The 19,796-nt window shown below is 46.3% G+C and overlaps 1 protein-coding gene across 2 annotated transcripts in view; it reads left to right on the top strand.

The window, feature by feature from the left end:
* ANXA7 (annexin A7) overlaps positions 1-19,796 on the top strand; it is a 453,711-nt gene that overhangs the window by 186,016 nt on the left and 247,899 nt on the right. For both annotated transcript variants that reach the window (XM_086922337.1, XM_086922336.1), the window contains exon 4: positions 18,698-18,961. In XM_086922337.1, coding sequence (XP_086778463.1) covers positions 18,698-18,961 — 264 coding nt within the window. The remainder of the gene's footprint in view (positions 1-18,697; positions 18,962-19,796) is intronic.

Below are 19,796 nucleotides of genomic sequence, written 5' to 3'. Positions count from 1 at the left end.
GCAATGTTTGGCCAAATGGTCCTCGGGACACTCTTCCAGACATCTGTATTATCCACAGTGCTGGCCACCGCTTACTGAAGGATACTGCTTTACAGTCTATGCAGAGCACGTGTCTCTACATCAACACATGCTATGGTCGGGCAATGTTACCCTGTAAGAATCTGTTGATGGCATGTAGTTCTATAGATGTACTTGCGGCCACGCTCCTTCCTGGAAGTGTTTGGTTCTGATCCCAGATCTCATCCTTTATTAAAATACTTCCTTTCCCAGCACTTGTCCACCATGCTTTCTTTACTTAACACTCCATTCTACTATTACCCAGTGTGCGAAAAGCAGTCTAACCTGGAGTTGATGCCTATGTGCATTTCCAACTAGGGTAGGAATCTCAGTGCATCTCGTGAATAGATGGACTTTCTTTGAAAAAAAACGTGCACATTTCGGAGCCCAATACTAGATGGTAAACACAGCATATGAACCTACAGTACTAACCGCTCTGATCAGAAGATTACAGGTTAAGTAACATTTTCCTTTTCTTGTAAGGTATAAAATAAACAATAATGCATCTAAAAAGTCTTCAAAAAATTAAATACTACTACTGTGTGGAGAGGGCGGCGGATAGGCAATAGCTTTCTTCACCTTAGTGCCACAAGGCTGGAACATCTTACCTTTCAAACTGAGAAATATACTGGACTAGCTTGTGCTAAATATTTGTCTTTAAGAAAATGTTGAAAAACATTCTTGTTCGCTTGTCATTCATATAAATAGTTGCATTGTCTCATTTGCTCACTGCAGTCCCAAGTGATTGTATTTTCCTCCAAGTTCATAGAAGCCAGAAGGCCTTTATGCACTCTATAAGCATAACTAGTGTAACAAAAAGAGATTGGGTGGGCCACCGGAGGAGAGCAGTTGTAGTAGTATGCATGCCTGTTTTTGGTATTTGTAGAGCGCAGACCGACAGAAAGGCAGCAATGCCCTGTGCATGTTAAAATTTTGTGATATAGCCAACGTGTGATAGGAGGGTTAGCATGGCTCTGAGACCAAAAATGGACTGTTACTATCTTCTGTTGTTGTGTTCTTTAAAGAGGTGGATCTCCAGCTCTTTCCTAAATTGGAGCAATATTGGAGCATTCCTGGTGGATACGGGGATATTATTGAAGATTCTGGGTGCATAGGTGGAGAGAAGCAGTTGCCTTGTTTTTCTTTCCTACACTTATTCCAGCACGTTCTGCCTGGGCCACATGGAGATGAGCTTGCTTGAAATACTGTCCGTGACTTTCTTCTGTCAAATGTATTCTTGGGGTCCTCTGAACTGCAGGTAATGTAGTGACTGACCTTTATGTGAAGCCTTTGTGAACCAAATTCTAGTTTAGTAGTATTTGTGGAAACAGTCAGTCCTTTGCTGAAAAATTGTTTTCAGTAAGAACATAAAAGCTTGTGGCTCCACTGTTGCTTGAAGCAGTTCCTCTAGGATATCAAACTATCACGTTAAATCGAATAGGCAAAAGATGAGGTGGACTAGCTGTTATAATCAAGCAAACAGTACATCTCACTAAAGCTGAAGCTGTTTCCGTACCACATTGTGAGGCCCTCTTCACCAGATGCAAACATACACCATCTTCCTCCTGCAACTTCCTTCTCCTTTATAGACCTCCAACTAGCAATGCAACATTCACAGACCCATTTCTCCAGTATTAGGGGTGTCTTTCATAGATTCACACGCTTGAATAATTCCCTGTCGTCGAAGTGTGAGTCCCATGGTACATAAAATAGTAGTAAGAAACATATATACATTCAAAATATATATAATGTATAAATATCAAATAATATGCATATTTAAAAATAACATTTTTGAAGTACCATAGAACAGCATTGGCCCATAGAAAGCATTGAGGGAAAGCTCCCTTTAGTAACATATCCATGTCATTATAATGGTCCACATTCCAGCCAATCAGGCTGTAGCACCACCTAGAACCTTCTCCTCAGAAGCTCAAGCCCTCAGATTTTCTACCGCGCGTCGTGTGAAGGGAGTCTTCCTTGAGCTCTGCTCAGCTTCTTCTTCAAACCTACAGAACTTCAAGAATATGTGTTCTTCAAAAAAGTCTTGGTTCAGACCGTGTTCTGCCTGTGGAAAACTTCACCTTTTCTCTGAGGACCCTCATAAAAAATGCATTTATTGCTAATATCCGGACCATGAGGTGAGGAGTTGCAAGATGTGCAGAACTTTTTCTTCTAAGACTTTAAAAGATCAAGAGGCCCGTCTCCTTCTGTGGCTACAGAAGTTGTAGACCTCCGACAACCCAGTGTCTGACATAGAGAGTGTGTCTTCCCTCCATTCTAAGACCTCTCTGAAACGTGGGTCTGACTGAGATTCCTTCTCCTTTTCTAAAAAAGAAGCTTGTGGTCACTCAGAATCCAGTCTCCCCAAGGGGTCTGCCAGCCTCTACACCTTCGGGACCTAGTTCTCTGGTGTCGCAGACCCCAGCTGTGCCCTTGTCCTCTAAAACCGGTGCCAGTCCATCGATGCACCAATTGACGACGACGAGATCCGTTGACGTCATCCTTACATCGCCGACGACCTGCTCTCTGTCGACGATGACATCATCTACCTCGTCGACGATGGTGCTGGAGGTCCGGCCTATCTCATCGAAGATTAAAATCTCGTCGACGGCCAAGAAATCCGGCTCGTCGATGGCTCCCCCAAGACGTCAATCGTCGACGAAGGCTTCGTCGACGCGTCAAGTGTCGTCGACGCTAACTTCTTCATCGACTGTGGTCTCATCGTCGACAGCAGTCTCATCGACGGTAGTCTTGCCGTCGACGGTGGCTCCGTCGACGCTGAAGGCTTCGTCGACACCAGCAACCTCTTCGTCGATGGCCGTTTCGTCATCGATGATGGCCTCGGTGGCGACTTCTACGACGAGCTCGTCGACTGGACCATCGACGGCAAAATTTTCTTTGGCGACTGCAACCACCTTCACAGTGGCAACAGCTACGACTGGTGACTCAAGGAAAAAACATCCCTCACCACTGGTTTTGAGCCCTTTACAACATCCCACAGGTCCGCCTGCTCAACTATTTGCATCAGCAGGCGAGGATTCCTCTGATGATTCGTATGCAGATGACAACTTTCGTGCTGCAAGTAGCTCGTCAGAGTTGCATATAAAATGCCAAGACTATGACGATCGGGAGTCTCATATCTCCATTGCAGGTGACAATAATGATGATGATCAAGGCGTTCCTCTGGCTCACTTACCAATGCAGTTGGTTACAAACCTTCAACATATGCTGGAAGACTATAATGGTCGTTTTTCACCCTCTTCGCAGGCCTCTCCACGCCACCTCCAATACCGACGTCCGTTCCGGTTGCACCGGCCCAGTCACCAGTTCTTCAAGACGATGATGATGATGATGATAATAATATGGACCAGTATATTGACACTCTTTTTTTTCTAACAGATTGGGACAATTATCAAGCTCAGACTCAGTCCCCTCCTCCTGATTCCCCTCTGGCATCTCCTCGAGTGGATATAGGAGGTTTTCACCTTTTAATGGTACGGGCGGGGAAGCGCTTTCACTTGCCTTTGATCACCAGACAAGAGGATTTTTTCCTCTATGATTTTTAAAGACCAACCTCTAAATCAAGTACATGCCATTTCTATTATAGACTTTATCTGGCAGGAAGGACTCAAGCTCATGCAACGGCCTAATTCAGTTCCGGCCGTACTCCCACAAATAGACAAAAAGTACAAGGCGCCTGAAAATTCACCTGGCTGCCTTGTTTCCCAGCCAAAGCCAGACTCTGTGATTACGCAGGCTGCCCAAAAGAGGTTGCGTAATCCGGCTTCTACTTTAACATCCCCGCCTGACCAGGAAGGTCGACGCCGAGATACCATCGGCAAGAAGTTCTCCACCATGGCTGCAACTACAGTAAGGGCGGCAAATTCACTAGCCATCCTCGGGCGATACGACCGACAAATGTGGTCGGAGATCTCAGCCTTCATTGACCTAATTCCGGAATCCCCCAGGGCGGAAGCACTAAAAATCCTTCAAGAGGGTGAAAAATTTCGTCTGAAATTATCGATTGCGCAATTGATATTTCCTCTGCGGGATTTAGACGACTGGCTGGCGCTGCACTCTTAAGAAGGCAGGGCTGGCTTAAAGCCACGTCCTTTCGACCTGAGGTGCAAGCAAAGATGCTTGACATGCCCTTCAATGGGAAATCCCTTTTCGGCAAGCTTGTGGACGATACCTTTAAGTCCATCAAAAAGGATACAGACACTGCTCGTGCCTTAGGATCTCCCCAATATCGGAAGAGACCCTTTCGTGGAGCACGTGGCAAAAGCGCATCATCCACTTTTCGTGGCTCTTCCACTCAATAACGCTCCTATGGTGACAACAGACCGCGTTACTCCTACCAGTATCAAGCAAGACAAACTGATTCAAAACAGTATAGGAGAAAATCCAACTACAGGGGTGGTAGTTCCTCTAAAAAGCAATTACTTTTTCAAAACCAAGTCACATCCTACTGCGAAGATTGGAGGTCGAATCTCTCAAAACTCTTACAATTGGTCAAAAATAACATAGATCGTTGGGTCTTGAATGTAATTTCAAGAGGCCACGCTCTAGAATTTATCAAGTTTCCTCCCACCCGCCCTCCAACAGGACACCCTCCTGCACACTTTAAGGAACTGTTTGCGCAAGTTGCAGTCATGATTCAAAAAGGGGCAGTCTAAGTGGTTCCTCGATTAAAACGGGGGACAGGTTTTTATTCCCGATTTATTTCTTATCAGAAAGAAATCAGGAGAGTGGCGCTCAATATTAGACCTCAGGGCCCTCAACAAGTACATCAAGTCTCAGACCTTTTGAATGCTGACATTGATGGAAATTTTACAGTTCCTTAACCCCAACGAGTTCCTCTCCACAATCGACCTCCAAGATTCCTATTTTCATGTGCCAATCCATCAGAGACACAGAAGGTACCTCCGCTTCAAAGTAGGAACAAAGCATTTTCAATTCAAGGTTTTACCTTTTGGCCTTCGTTCCGCTCCAAGGGTCTTCACAAAGATCATGGCTCCGGTTGCGGCTTATCTACCCCTGCAAGGCATACAAATATACCCCTATTTAGACGATTGCCTGATAAAGGCCCCAACCTTTCTCGCAGAAAAGCAACACACTCGGACTTGCCTGTCAGTCTTCAAAAACTTGGGTCTTTCAATCAACCACGAAAAATCGCAAATACTTCCAGCACAAAAAAGAGTCTTTCTGGGAGCATTAATAGAGACAAACTTAGCAAAGGTGTTTGTTTCAACAGAACGCCAAGCACACATCTCCATCATGGTGGCTTTTCTACTCACAAAAAGGTCTGTTTCAGTCCGAACATTGAAATCCTTTCTGGGCATGACCTCATCCTGCATTCCGTTGCTCCCCAACTGCAGGTTACACATGAGAGTAATCCAGGAAGAATTGGACAAGCAATGGCGACAAGTATCTGGGACGTTCAACGACAAGGTCTCACTGACTCCTCGCATACAGGGAGCATTGGATTGGTGGGCTCACCCTCCCAACGTCGCAACAGGGCGCTTGTTTCAAGAGACAGCCCCCACACTTACCCTTACCACAGACGCTTCCTTAGAAGGTTGGGGTGCACACCTCCAAGGGCTGTCCATCAATGTCAAATGGACTGCGATCTAACGCAGGTGGCACATCAATCGCCTAGAGCTCTTGGCCATTTTTCTCGCTCTAAAGTCCTTCCGTCTACTCTTGGAAGGAGAGTCACTGTTAGTGCGTACGGACAACACCACGAGTATGCACTACCTCAACAAACGGGGAGGTACGAAATCACTACTGCTCTCCAAACAGGCACAACAGATCTGGGAATGGGCAATAAAACATTGAGACAATTGACTGCAGTTCACGTACCGGGCATCTCCAACGCCCTTGCGGACTCTCTCAGCAGATCTGCCACAGGCAACCACGAGTGGGAACTCCACCAACCAACTCTGGAGTATGATTTTTGCCTTTGTGGCTAGCCGAAGCTGGATCTAATTGCGACTCCACTCAATCGCAAATGCCTACACTATGCAAGTTGGCATCCCCACAAAGGATCAAGCGGGAATGCATTTTCGATCAACTGGTCTAGAAAATTTGCATACGCTTTTCCACCGATCCCTCTTCTGCCTCGCCTCCTGCACAAGATGAGAGCACTACCATGTCAGATCCTGCTAATTGCGCTCAGGTGGCCGCGCCGACCATGGTTCACGGACCTCCTTCTCCTCTCTCAATGCAAACCGATCCCTCTTTGCCCCCTGCCTCACCTTCTCACCATGGACAGATCTGCCATCCAGACCCGGCATCTCTCCAGCTTACCCCTTGGAACCTGAGCACCTTGAGTTTGCCCATCTAACTATTGCACCTCACTGTAGGGAGGTCCTCGCTCATGCACGGGCTCCTTCTACCATCAAAACTTATAAATTAAAATGGAAACACTTTTGTATTTGGTGCCACTCAGAAAACATTGACCCTATGTTTGCCACCCCTGAGCAAATCTTACCTTTCTTCCTCCTTTTGGCTAAATCTGGCCTTTCTCATTCCACTCTGAAGGTCTTCCTGGCTGCGCTTTACCGTTTTCGACCTGATGGTTCCACATCTCTAAAGAACTGTCGAATGATCCGAGAGGAGTATAAAGGTCTGTTACGATGTTTCCACCTATCAGGCGTCCTCCACCTTCATGGCGCCTGAATCTCGTCTTGGCTCAGCTTCTCAAGCCTCCATTTGAACCAATCCACTCAGCGGATTTGAAATTCCTTACTTGGAAGGTTTCCCTCCTACTCGCACTTACGTCCTCCCGGCGAGTGAGTGACATACAAGCTTTTAGCATTCAGCCACCTTTTCTACAGTTTTCAAAGGACGCTGTCGTACTGCGTACAAACCTTACGTTTATACCAATGATTCCATCAGACTTCCACCTTAATGAACCTGTAATACTGAAGACTTTCTTTCCTAACCCTCAGTCTCTCACTGAGCTCATACTTCATTCGCTAGACCTGAAGCGATGCCTTAAGTTCTATATCCAGTGCACTGCTGTATTTGGAAAGTCAGACCAACTTTTTGTGGCCTATGGGTGGATGCGCAAAGGACATCCGGTCACCAAGCAGACCATCAATCGCTGGATCTCTTCTGCCATTTCCTTCTGCCATCAACGGACTGGCAAGCCTCTTTCTGCTCCGGTGCGAGCACACTCGACGAGAGCAGTTGCATCCTCTACTGCCCTGTTTGCTGGAGTGCCTCTACATCAGATCTGCAGGGAGGCAACATGGTCTAGCAGGCACACGTTCACGAGGCGCTACTGTCTGGAGTCAGCTAACGCTGCGGACACTGCTGTGGGTCAAGCGGTGCTACGAAGTCTCTTCAAATAAAGGTGAGCCTCTGTGGCTTCCCGCCTCCTGTCATAAAAAGGTTTTCTTATGCAAATAATGCAATAATGCAATCTTACCAATATGTATTTATAGGATCGCACTTTTCATTATTGCCTTTTATGATTATTATGATGGCTTACTGCTTTCTATTCTTATTCAAGCATGTGAATCTATGAAATACTCCCCAAATACTGGAGAAGAACAAAAGTTACTTATCTGTAAACTGTGGTTCTCCAGTATTGGTGTCTTTCATAGATTCACATGCGACCCACCCTTCCTCCCCTCAGAGGCTCTTCTCCTCATGCACTCTTTGGTCACTCTTGTGCTACGAAAATCTGAGGGCTTGAGCTTCTGAGGAGAAGGTTCTAGAGGGCGCTACCGCCTGATGGGCTGGAATGTGGACCATTCTAATAATAATAATAATAGAGTTTTGTAGAGCACGAACAGTTACCTCACCCGGAGGAGTCCCGGCGCTATGTGAGCAATACAGGCGATACAAAGAAGCAACCGAGGCTCAGATCTAGTGAGTAAAGAGCCATGTTTTTAATAGCTTCCTAAATCCAGTTTCTGATGTAGCCTACTGAATGGTGGGTGGGAGGGCATTCCACAACTTCGCCGTGCTGGCCGAGAAAGTCCTTCCTCCAAGACGCGCTTTCCTAACTCGTGGGGCATGACATGGATATGTTACTAAAGTGAGCTCTCCCTCAACGGATACTATTCAAAGTCCTTCTGATCACATACAGAGGCTTTCATAAATGTGGACCCAAATATCTGTCAACCAAATTTCACAGATACCTCCCAAATAGGGAACTTAGATCAGCCACTGCTAATCTGATGACCATACCCAAGTTTCGACTGACCACCAAGGGTGGCAAATCCCTAGCAGTCCTAGGCGCCAAGGCCTGGAATGCCCTTCCAGCTAAACTTAGAGCATCACCATCAGAAAAAATCTATAAAAAACTCCTAAAAACATGGATTTACGGATTATCTGATGCAAAATGTAAGACTCTAATCTAAGGACATCTACAGCTCAGCTACCATCCCCAAATATTTCATCTTTGCAGTGAAATCGGCAGCGCCAAGATGCTCCATGGAGTGTATGTGCGCTATACAAAAACCAACAAACATCAAACATCAATGCTTTCTATGGGCCAATGCTGTTCTATGGTACTTCAAAAACTTTTAAATATGCATATTATTTTATATTTATACTTGTGTGTTTATGTGTATGTATATATGTATGTGTGTATATAGATATATATATATATATATATCTATATCTATATCTATATGTGTGTGTATATGTGTGTATATATATATATATATATATTACCTACTGGCGGTCGCCAGTAGGTATATATAGTTAGAATTTTCAGAAATCCCATAGGGAAAAAATCCTATGTCTAATAACTTTGGCGTTTGTGGACGGAATCAGCTGAAATTTTCAGGAAAATGGCAGATTTTGTTTCTGAGCAGCTCCTGGAAATTTGGGGGGGGTTCGTCAAGGGGGGGCCCGAGAAAAAAGGGGGGTCCCAAACAGCGCTATACAGGGGGAACACAGTTAAAGAGCACAGCGCTAGTCAATTCCACAATCTTACAGCTGTTGGTGATCACGCACAGCGCTAGTCAATGTCAGACGCTCGTAGGAAATAAACACAGCGTCAGCACACAAGTACAGTGCTAGTCAGTATCGGAAGCTTATGGGCAAAAAATACAGCGTAAGCACACAAGCACAGCGCTAGTCAATATCGGACGCTTATGGGAAATAAACACAGCGTCAGTCGCTTTCAGAATCTTTCACTGCGCAAGTAATCTAACAAAAATAAGGTACTATTCAGACAATTAAAAATGCCAAATGTGCAAATAAAGAATTAAAAAAATGTTCTCACTGAAGTTTGTAAATCTAGATGCATAGAAATAACTCTTCTCCAGTATTAGGGTGTCTTTCATAGATTCACATGCCTGAATCATTCCCCGTCGTCGGAGTGGGAGTCCCACGGTACATAAAAAAGCAATAATATGCAATAATATCCTTGGAAAAACTTGGTACTAACCAACCAGGAAGCAAAGTATCCCAAGCTACAAGAGTAAAAACTTCCACACTCATGACTATCCTAGTCATTTTGTATAGACCAAACTGCAGCCAATCAGGCGACAGCACCCACCAGAATGTTCTCCCCAGAGGCTCAGGCTCTCCGATTTTCTACCGCGCGTCGTGTGAAGGGAGTCTCCCTGAGCTATGCTCAGTTTTCTTCAATTTTCTTCATTTTTCTTCAATTTTTTCTTCATTATATCACAGTTTTGTAATGTCTACTTACACGAAGTCTATCTTCAGACCCTGCGTCACTGGTGGAAAGCTGAGACCTTTTCCTGTAAACCCTCATGAAGAGTATATGGACCGCACTGCTGCCTGTCTCTGACTTGGTAGGAGGAGAAGGGGCTGTTCTTGTGATTAGACTATACCCCCCTTCTGATGTGGGAGGATTTATTTGTTTGTCCTGCACATTAAGCTTTTAAGTGATGCTTCTCCTCTACTTCACCAGCTGAAGTAACATCACAATTAAGGGGTCTCTGGCCTTCTTTGAGTCTGCCTCCCACATCTACGCCCACGAGATTTACTCTCAGGCGTCTAGACTCACTCTGGGCACTTTTCTACGTGAAAATGTGCCAGCTTGTCGATGATACGGTCGATGTACTCTCTGATGACAATCTCTGCCGTCACTGGTGCTCTGCGATGACAACGGCTCAAGGCATTCGTCGACGACAGTGAGGACAGTGCCCTCTCGTCGACTGCAGGCTCATCGACCACTGTGAGTTTTGTCGATGGTTACATTTAGTCGACGGTAGGATCTTCGACGGTAGGATCTTCGACGGTAGGCTCTTCGACGGTAGGCTCTTCGACGGTAGGCTCTTCGACGGTAGGCTCTTCGACGGTAGGCTCTTCGACGGTAGGCTCTTCGACGGTAGGCCTCGTCAGACGGTGGGCCTCGTCAGACGGTGGGCCTCGTCAGACGGTGGGCCTCGTCAGACGGTGGGCCTCGTCAGACGGTGGGCCTCGTCAGACGGTGGGCCTCGTCAGACGGTGGGCCTCGTCAGACGGTGGGCTCTGTCAACATTCAGCTTCGTCGACGGCTGACCCTGTCAACTGTTGGATTCGTCGACGGTTGAGCCCATTGACAGTTTTTCACTCACTGTTGACTTTTATGCACAGTGCTTTTGTAGACTATTTATTTCGTCGACAGCAGCTTTCCGCTACATCCCCGTGATGACGTGATGGTTTTTTATTTCCGCCATTATTCTTCTTAGACAGCGCATAGCTGGATGAACCAGTTTTTTTTCTTCAGATCCGAATTATGTATTTCTGACAGCGAGGTTGCCGCGGCCTGTACCATGGCGAGATTAAGTCTTCTCTTACAACTGGATTTCTATTGCATTGACCTCCGGTGAATATTGGAGTTTTTCCCCTCCTTATGAAGAGTGGCGAATCGCTTTCCACTTTCCCCTCGTCCTGAGGCAAAAGGTCTGTTTTTCTCTATGATTTAACACAGAAACAAGTTTGTTCAGTTCCTATCATAGACTTTATTTAGCAAGAAGGTGTTAAACTCATGCAGAGGCCAAACTCTGTGCCGGCGGCTTATTTCCACGCCTCGACAAGGAATGTGAAGCTCCAGACTATTCACCTACTTGTCTAGTCTCTCAGCCTAACCCTGACTCAGTCATTACTTAGGCGGCACAGCGATTATCTTGCAATCCAGTTGGGCAGGTATGCCGCCAGATGTGCTCTGACTGGTTAGCGCTGGTAGAATTTATTCCAGAATCCTCCAAGCCTCACGCTTTGAAGATTCTGCAAGGGGGGGAGGGGGAGAGAGGGGGAGAGAGAGAGGGGGAGGGGGTGGAGGGGAGAGAGGGGGGTGGAGGGGAGAGAGGGGGTTGGAGGGTAGAGAGAGAGAGAGGGGAGAGAGAGAGGGAGGGAAGAGAGAGAGTGATATATGCATCAGAAATAATACACTGTGCAGCGGGCATTGCGTGTACAGGTTTTTCGACAGCTCGCAATAGGGGCAGTCTGACAAAGACAATTTTGCTTCAATGCTACGTATTTCGCAAGGAGGTTCAAACTTAAATACTTCGCTTGCCTTTTCATAGAGGATCCCTCTCTGGCAAGCATGTTGATGAGGCACTGCAGATCATCTTAAAGGACACAGATACTGCCCGCACCCTCTGGACTCTCCAGTATAGAATCGCAGCCTTTTCGTGGTGCCGAGGACTTAGCTCCACGTCCTATTTTCAAAGGAGTTCCATCCAGTATCATCGCCCCCAGTTGGCCTCGCCAGTACTGGTTCACCGAACTTCTTCTCCTCTAAGTGCACTCCAATACAGTTTCAACCAATACCGAATCCCCTCTCCATTCAGAATGGTCAAATTTGCCATCCGGATCCGGCTTCTCTAAAAATAACAACTTGGCGCATGAGCACCTTGAATTCGCTCATCTGAATATCTTTGAGGATTGTAAGGAGGTACTGGATAACGCGCAAGCACCTGCTACAATAAAGACATACAGACTTAAATGGAAAAGATTCTGCATTTGGTGTCCATCTGCTAGGGTTCACCCATTTCATGCAACGCCGGACCAGATATTACCTTTCTTCTTGCACTTAGCAAGATCAGGCTTATCTCGTGCAACATTGAAGGTCTTTTTGGCAGCTATTTCAAGGTACCGTCGGGATGGGTCCACCTCTCTTTATTCTTCAAGAATACAACAGTTCTTTAAGGGACTAGTCAGAATGTTTCCTCCTGTACGTCGTCCGCCTCCATCATGGCATTTTAATGTAGTATTAGCGCAGCTCATGTACCACCCATTTGAGCCAATACACAGGGTGTATTTCAAATTCCTAACCTGGAACGTTTCTCTTTTGCTAGCGAAGAGTCAGTGATGTTCAAGCTTTCGCTGTCAATTCACCTTTCTTACAATTCACGTCCAATTCTGTGGTGCTACGTACAAACCCAAAGTTTATGCCTAAGGTCCCTTTGGGTTTTCACCCGAACGAACCAGTCATCTTAAAGATGTTTTTTCCTAATCAGCAATCGCCTGCGGAGAGGGCATTACATGCTCTTGACATCAGAAGATGTTTTAAAATTCTATTTACAAAGGAACTCTGACATTCGCAAATCCGATCAACTGTTTGTTGCCTATGGAAAGATACGGCAAGGACAAGCAGTGTCTAATCAAACCATAGCTAGATGGATTTCTGCAGCTATTGACTTTTGCCATCTACAATCTGGAAGACCTTTATAGGCAACTCCAAGAGTTCACTCTACAAGAGCTGTTTCTTCCTCGACTGCGATTTTCGCTGGAGTTCCTCGTCAGCAGCATATCAGAGCAGCGACTTGGTCCAGCAGACATACTTTCACCAAGCATTATTGTTTGGATGCTGCCATCTAGGCTGATACATCAGTGGGTCAAGCGGTTCTACGCAATCTTTTCAGATAAGATGAGCCTCTGTTTTCCCTCCTCCTCTGTACTACTTTCCAGACGCTTAGTCCATGCGTATATTGGGTGCATTCTCATGTGATTGCAGGTTTTTGCATGCATAAATGAATGTTGGCATTTTATTATGTAAATGTATATACTTGCTATGTACAAACCATGTTACAAATTGCGTCTTCCAAGCATTATTTTGGTACTGCTATCTATTCTGATTCAGGCATGTGAATCTATGAAAGACACCCTAATACTGGAGAAGAACAATAGTTGCTTACCTGTAATCTGTGGTTCTCAAGTATTGGTGCCTTTCATATATTCACATGCAACCTGCCCACCTCCCCTCAGAGGCTCTTGGCTAGGAAGTTTTTAGCTTCACTCCTGTGCGAGAAAATCTGAGAGCCTGAGCCTCTGGGGAGAACATTCTGGTGAGTGCTGTCGCCTGATTGGCTGCAGTTTGGTCTATACAAAATGACTAGGATAGTCATGAGTGTGGAAGTTTTTACTCTTGTAGCTTGTGCTACTTTACTTCCTGGTTGGTTAGTACCAAGTTTTTTCAAGGATATTATTGTATATTATTGCTTTTTACTGTACCGTGGGACTCCCACTCCGACGACGGGGAATGATTCAGGCATGTGAATCTATGAAAGACTTTATAAAGAACAACTGAAGGAGTATTACCCGATGAGGGAGATGAAGGCTTTTTCCAGACTAGGAAACACTGTTCCTTTGTTAGTAAACCCCTCACTCACCACCTAGTGGTTACTTGCTTCATCATCGGGGCCCACCCAAGTGGCCTAGCGTCACTTGGGTGTGCTTCAACACCTGGGTTACAGTGGAGCAGGTAGTGAAGTGTGGGATGCAGACAAAAAAAGTGTGAGTGTTAAAATTGTCCTGGTTAGTACTTCATTATAGACTTTAATAAAAAGGTAACTGGACAAAATTAAAACGTATTGGTGAGATACTGGCAGGGGAGTTACGACCTATGTATCTCTGCTATGTGTTGGTCCTATGTATCTCTGCTATGTGTTGGTCTATGAATCTATGAAAGACGCCAATATTGGAGAACCACAGATTACAGGTAAGTAAATATTGTTCATCTCATTACTCAAGAATTCAGACAAACTGGCAAATCAATACGCAATCAAAGCAGACACGCTGGACTCCTATTTAAAACAAAAGAAAACCACCAGCCCCAACCCATTTCCAAAAATACCCTCCAAGAGTAGGCCAACCAAGCCTCTCCATTCCTTAAAAAACAAGCATTTGCAATGCAATGGTCTCGGCATCATTAAAGGTAGAGCTATTGGCATTGCTCATGACATTTTTTTTCTTTAAATCAAAAATAAAACTCTGCCCTCACCACTCTGCACTCACCACTCTGCACTCACCACCACTCTGCACTCACCACTCTGCACTCACCACCACTCTGCACTCACCACCACTCTGCACTCACCACCACTCTGCACTCACCACCACTCTGCACTCACCACCACTCTGCACTCACCACTCTGCACTCACCACTCTGCACTCACCACTCTGCACTCACCACTCTGCACTCACCACTCTGCACTCACCACTCTGCACTCACCACTCTGCACTCACCACTCTGCACTCACCACTCTGCACTCACCACTCTGCACTCACCACTCTGCACTCACCACTCTGCACTCACCACTCTGCACTCACCACTCTGCACTCACCACTCTGCACTCACCACTCTGCACTCACCACTCTGCACTCACCACTCTGCAATCACCACTCTGCAATCACCACTCTGCAATCACCACTCTGCAATCACCACTCTGCAATCACCACTCTGCAATCACCACTCTGCAATCACCACTCTGCAATCACCACTCTGCAATCACCACTCTGCAATCACCACTCTGCAATCACCACTCTGCAATCACCACTCTGCACTCTGCAATCACCACTCTGCAATCACCACTCTGCACTCTGCACTCTGCACTCTGCACTCTGCACTCTGCACTCTGCACTCTGCACTCTGCACTCTGCACTCTGCACTCACCACTCTGCACTCACCACTCTGCACTCACCACTCTGCACTCTGCACTCTGCACTCTGCACTCTGCACTCTGCACTCTGCACTCTGCACTCTGCACTCTGCACTCTGCACTCTGCACTCTGCACTCTGCACTCTGCACTCTGCACTCTGCACTCTGCACTCTGCACTCTGCACTCTGCACTCTGCACTCTGCACTCTGCACTCTGCACTCTGCACTCTGCACTCTGCACTCTGCACTCACCACTCTGCACTCACCATCGTGTTAAGCATGCACTATAATTGACGCCAAAATAGTCACATTATCTCCTAATAAACAAAAAAGCCTTCAAGATGAAATAGCATCCTATGTAAGTGGCGTACAATACAAAGTACGACAAAGTGGGTGTAGATCTTGGTTTCAAAACATGAGCGAGTTAAGTGGGGTGTCTTAGAGCCGAGATTGTCAAATACTTTCCAGTAAAGAGATATATGTATTGATGTGAGTTCTACCGAGCGGTGGGGCGGTTGGGAGGTGCTTAATAGCTTAGTTTTAACCCAAAAATATATTTGCACAGAATGAAGCTATAGATAGCTGAATGAGAGTAAGTTGTAAAGAAGCAGGCCACGTCCTGGTGGTTAAAGTAGGAATATAATAGCAGCTCGATTGGCTTCGAGGTGATTATTGATCATTAGTAATTGTGTAACTATGACAATAATAGTTATCCTAATTCCTGTGCTACCTCATTGACCGTGTTCATTTTTCCCCAGGCTTGCCCTATCACACTCTGCCCATCCTCCCCTTTAGGTCACAACATGCCTCGTCCACCCACTGCAGGACAATGTATTATCACCCGCAGCGTGAAACAGAGTCAGGTTCGAACTAAGTATCAAAGCAGCTGCAGAAAAATATTGGGTTAAAAACAGAAGTTATGATGTGTTCGCGCCAGGCAGCTGATAATGTGTCTTTGCTCTGATCACACCAGAACGGAAACCAATGTGCGCTCTGCCCACGGCTGCTGCGCAGAGGAAACCCCGGCTCATGCGCGGTCTTAATATAAAACAAGCCTACTCATTTCGCGGCCGCCCCGGAAGTCAGGCACGGTCGCCTGTGACGGGGGCGGGGCCACGTTCACACCGGAAGAGGAGGCAGGCGGAGTCGTAGCGTCTCGCGGCCCGGGGCTCCTGTGAGCGGTGTAGAGCCCCGGGGCCGCGCCAGCAGGAGGTTGGGCGCCGCGTGCTGAGGTAAGGTAAGTTCTGGAGCGCGATTGGTGCACTTGTGTGTGTGTATGCTCGTGTGTGTGCGTGTGTGTATGTATGTGTGCGACGGTGACGGCGGGGGAGGGGGAGGGGGAGGGGGGGCCTCGGTGCACTTGTGTGTGTGCGCGCGTGTGTGTATGAGTCAGGGGTGGTGTCTCTGTATGTATGTATGTGCGTGCGTGCATGGGCGCTTGTGTGTGTGTATGCGCGCTTGTGTGTGTGTATGCGCATGCGTGTGTGGTGCTTGCGCTTCCCAGGAGACAGCGCCTGGCCACAGCGCGCGTTCCAGTTACAAATCGCCTGGAAGGATGCGCGTGGCCAGGACTGTCTCCTGGGACTGCTACTCGCTGACATAAGATCTCGGCGGAGACGCGCTTACGCGCGTCTTTTAGCCGAGACCTAAAAATCACAGTGAATTTATGGATCTGGTCAAAGCAAGCAGATCTGCCAGCAGCCCTTCTGACCCTTGTCCTCCTCAAATATTCAAGAATATTCTTCTAACTACCTTTGCTGCCACACAGATCAGAAGAATCCCCAATAATGTCTTTACTGGAATATTTCTAGAAGGCCTAAAAAAAGACATACATATGCCCATTATTAAAGCAAACTAACCAGGATCAGCTTGACCCCTGACAAGAACAGAGCGATTACAAATGGACCTTTCCTGGGCAAAGGTAGAAAGAGCAGCATTTGCCCAGATGTCACAATTCATTGAAGATAACTCCATACTTTCTGACTTCCAAACAGGATTCCTTCCAGGAAGAGGCACAGAATCTGTCCTCCTCTCCGTCTGGGATGACCGTAATAACACAGTAGAATGTGACTGGGTTGCTGCGCTAATTCTCTTGGACCTCTCAGTCGACTTCAACACAGTTAACCACAACACTCTAATCCAAAGACTCTACGAAGCTGGCATAGAGAGGACTGCCCTCGACTGGATCACATCCTACCTTCAGAACAAATGTCATCCATTCTCCACCTTTCTCATCCAAACTGTACTTTACAAAAGTAGGAGTCCCTCAAGGCTCTATCATCTCTCCCATGATTTTCAACTTCTACATGAAGTAATTACTGGTAACTCATCACTGAATTTCAGCTCACATGCTATAACTATGCAGATGACACACAAATACTCCTTAAACTGGAAAGCCCCAAAGACATTCAAAACTCACAAATCTTCAGTTGCCTCAGAGCTGTTGATCAGTGGATGACATGGACCAATCTGAAATTGAATGCTTCCAAAACGAAAATACTTACATGTGGTGATTGAAAAACCTATGAGCCACTTTGTGCCTGGCCTGACGATTTGGGACTACCTCCTAAAATATCTAAGTAGGAAGCCTTGGAATTACCATGGACTCCAAGTTTTCAATAAATGCCCAAGTGGGCAAACCAGCAAGAGCATGCTTCATTACTAGGAAAACTCCGTAAGGCATGCCCACCCCCTAACCTGGGATTTCAACACAAGGTTAAAGCCCTATCTTTCTTCTACTATCTAAAGTTGATTACATCAGTGGCTTCTACCACGGATCCTCTTTATCAACTATGAAAAGACTACAACAGATTCAGAACTCTGCTGCCAGACTACTCCTACATGTAAAGCCACAAGCCCACATCTCCTCTGCCTTGAGGGCCCTACATTGATTACTGGTTGCCAGAAGATCCATATTCAAGCTGCTTTGTATCACCAACAAAGTAATACACGGAACAGGACCACTTTTCATCAGGAGTAAAATCCTCAAATACATTCAATAAAGGAACCTCTGCTCCAGATTTGCATCTCACATCAAAATCCCACCACACAAGAAAAAAACAGGTGGCACATCTTTCTATGTTCAAGCGGCAAACCTTTTGGAATTTATTACCCCGAAACATAAGATCCACAGATAACTATCTTATCTTCAAAAGGCAACTTCCTACACTCAACCCAAACCTCATCTTGCTACTGTGAGCCCCCAATACACTTTCTAGACTCTTCCCTATTCTATCCCTCCATTATTCATTTATAAATCAACTAACAGATTCACATGTCCAACGCTCAAATTTCACTATACTGTTCCACCACTAATCCTTTTTGGGTCCAAGAGTAATGCTCTACTTGCTGAAAAGCACTTGGATGCCTTGCCGTGGGTTTTAAGTACTGTATAAATACAATTACAATACAGTGTTTATTCAGAAAGTTCAATGTGTTGATGTTTTTGGTTTCAGTGTCCTAGCCATCTGCATGTAATTTATCTTTATACAAAGCTGATATTTATTTGTAAGAAAATGCTTGTTATCCATGAATAGGTTGTCTTGTAAATGTAACAATATAATTTTGGGTCACTCCATATAAAGAACAGTTTAAGAAGGACGGCAAGAAATGTTAGTGAAAGTGTGCACACCTGTAAGGTAATGGTGTTCCTGATTTCAAGGCTTTAGTATTCTAATTTTGAGAAACGTGATTTGTAAAAGTGAATTTCAAAATTCTAAAACCTATTTAAATAAATACTGTAAAAACAAGCAGTTAATTTCTTTTTAAAATTCTTTCCCCTTCAGGCCAAGGCTTTGGCATGCCTAGTGCTGGAGCTGGCTATGGAGCGCCTCCGGGTGGGGCAGGCTTTGGAGCACCTGCTGGTGGAGCTGGATTTGGGGTACCTGCTGGCTATGGAGCTCCTAGTGGAGGAGCTGGTTATGGAGCACCTAGTGGAGGAGCTGGTTATGGAGCACCTGCTGCGGGACCTGGTTATGGGGCGCCAGCTGGTGGACAAGGCTACCCTCAACCTCAGGTGCAGAGCTATGGAGGCGGTGGACCAGCCCCAGGTGTGTAGGTTGTCTAATTGTGTGAAATGAGGACAGCTGAAGCACAGATTTATAGATGTATATTTTATGTTTAAATCTGTGTATTAGTATTATCATTATTGGAAAGCGATAAAATATCGTGAGCGTAGAGACCCAAACACTTTACAATCAATGTTCAGTCATATTTATGTATATTCAAAGTGCAATCTTAATACAGTGTTCAAATAAACATTTCCAGCGCAAAGTTTGATTCAGCTGATAGGGGGCGCTAGAAGGCGCGTAATTAGAATGGCCGCACTGTTGTGAGGCTCCTGCATCCTTGGCTAATTATCCTGTAATTATCCTTAGCAAATGATCGTATATTTCGGCAAAGATGAGCGGATTGTAGAGAACTAGCCCCCTTCAACACTCGATGCCCGTATCAAAGTGATTGCTTACCGGGAACTGGCCATTAAGATGCTGGAAACCTGAGCCGTGCGGAGAGCTGGAGCAGCGCGAACTGGGAAGTGGCTGCCCAACTCAGGAAAGGGCGAGGCTTCACACGCGGCTGCTGGGCCGGGCAACTGGCGAGAAACAGGAGAGGACCTGCGTCGGTGTGCCAGCAGGCTGGCGGAGGCGGACGAGTGCTGCGGGGAGCCGCGATTGAAGGGGAAGCAATACGGACTGCAGCGGTGCACAGGGATGAGGCTCTGAGGCGCCGTTTATTGCCCGCGATTAGAGAAACGCCCCCATAGGAGCGAGGGATTGTGGCCGGCTGGACAGGGCCCTCGCTGTGATCCTGGCAGAGGGAGTGATTGGTCCCCTCACGGGCATGGAGGAGACCAGAGAGACACAGGCAAGAGCGGGACGGGGCACG

Source organism: Lissotriton vulgaris, chromosome 5 (assembly GCF_964263255.1).
Source record: "Lissotriton vulgaris chromosome 5, aLisVul1.2, whole genome shotgun sequence".
In the NCBI taxonomy this organism is placed as follows: domain Eukaryota; kingdom Metazoa; phylum Chordata; class Amphibia; order Caudata; family Salamandridae; genus Lissotriton; species Lissotriton vulgaris.
Note: the sequence above shows the minus strand (reverse complement) of the source record. Positions and strands in the feature narration are given on the sequence as shown.